We start from the raw sequence: 1669 nt of genomic DNA on the forward strand, positions 1-1669 counted from the left end.
GGCAGCAGGAACAAACCATGTGGGAGAAGGTGTTTATATTTGGTTCAGATGCACTGATGCTCATAAAGAGAGAGACTTCAGGGAGGAAGACGAGTTCCTGCAGATTCTAGAGTCACTCAGGTCAAAGTCTGAAATACAACATGAACTAAACAGGAAGTTCACACACACTGGATCATAAATGACAGTCTCACTTTGAGCTAGTTTCTAGTTCCTGAAATCTTCCACTGTTAAAAGACTAAAGTAAAATAAACACATGACACAACAAATACAGTAATTACAATAATCTGTGATTAGAATACATTTATTGGAGCTGTTCTCATCTGTCATGGAGGTTTGAGTGAGAGGAAGTGGAAAACACTGAAAGCTGCTTTACATAATAATGACATCATGATGACTGGTCTGACAGACGAGCTGACAGGAGGAGAGAGGACAGATTAAATCTACTCCTCCTCTGATGAAGTGTTTGATATCCATCATAACAGCTGATCCTCACTTTAACCCATCTGACATTTATTGATTGATTGATTGATTGATTGATTCCATAGGGACAATGCATGTTAATGAACATCAGTATAAAATACACGACTCAACATAAACGGGTTTAAATCAGAGTTTTATAAGTTAATAACCCACTAAATATCCTAATAATTCAAATGTAAAGAGACTAAAGAAAATATAAATAAAACAGAGAAGTATCTGTGAACCTGGTTACACGATTTAACCTGATGTCATAAGGACAAAGTGTTTTAATTTAGTCTATGATGAAAAACATAATAAGCGGACATAGCAACTCTACCCAGAATGCCGAGCTGGCTTATTCAAACCTTTCATACGTCCTGACTGCTGCAGCGATCGTCACCGTTCATTCTCCTCCTGTGCAGAATAGAGAAGGAGGTCGAGGCCTTGGAAACACAGGAGCTCAACATCTCTGCTAATGAAGAAGCCGTTCTGAAGCGGCTGAAAGAGGTGGAGCGGACGGCTGAAGACATCATCAAGGTAGGTCCGATCCCCTGGATCAGCTGGATCAGCTGACTCTCACACTGCTGTGAGCTGACTCTGGGTTGTATTAACGCTGTGAGCATGAAGAGCTAACAGACCTTATAACACACCGTGAGTCCAGATGTGTGTGTGTTTCTGAAACATCTCCAGTGCTGCTGTTGACCCGCTGTCACAGCTGATCTGACTCTGTGCAGGTGTCACAGGTGTTTCCTCCTGACAGAGAAACTTCAAGCCATTTTAAAGCAGTGGCCTGCTCCCGCCGGGTCGGGGCTGAGTTACTGCCCTAAATGAAGGAGTTCAAGTATCAGATGGAGCAGGAGGTCGACAGGCGGCTCGCTGCAGTGTGCCGTCGTGTAGGCAAGGCAGATCAGTTTTTACAGAGCACATGATCATGAGGTCGTTCAGTGTGCTCAACAGAAAGAAAAGAAACATAGACACAGAAGTAAAAAGCGTCATAAAAAGTGTAAAGTGGAAAATATCTCATTAAAGTGCAGGATTAAAAGATTAAATGAAGGCAGAGGAGAACAGCAGTTCTGGTTTTATGGAAAAGAAAACCACAGACTCAAAGTGTGATGGAGCGTCTCCAGCCCTCAGTCGTGTCTGCAGGTGTTGATTTCAGGCTGCAGCAGTGAGGTAGAGCAGAGACGACACCCAGGGCAACACTCGCTCA

The 1669-nt window shown here is 43.1% G+C and overlaps 1 protein-coding gene across 1 annotated transcript in view; it reads left to right on the forward strand.

Annotated features, from left to right (window-relative positions):
* Window positions 1-881: 881 nt before the first annotated feature.
* LOC111649975 (palmdelphin-like) overlaps window positions 882-1669 on the forward strand; it is a gene marked incomplete at its 5' end in the record, with an annotated part of 7702 nt that continues 6914 nt past the window's right edge. The window contains one exon of the mRNA XM_023399682.2: window positions 882-996. Within this exon, the coding sequence (XP_023255450.2) occupies window positions 882-996 (115 nt within the window). The remainder of the gene's footprint in view (window positions 997-1669) is intronic.

The sequence above is a fragment of the Seriola lalandi genome, unplaced genomic scaffold (genome assembly GCF_002814215.2).
Source record: "Seriola lalandi dorsalis isolate HSWRI2012SDOR001 ecotype SW California unplaced genomic scaffold, Sedor1 jcf7180002052116, whole genome shotgun sequence".
NCBI lineage: Eukaryota > Metazoa > Chordata > Actinopteri > Carangiformes > Carangidae > Seriola > Seriola lalandi.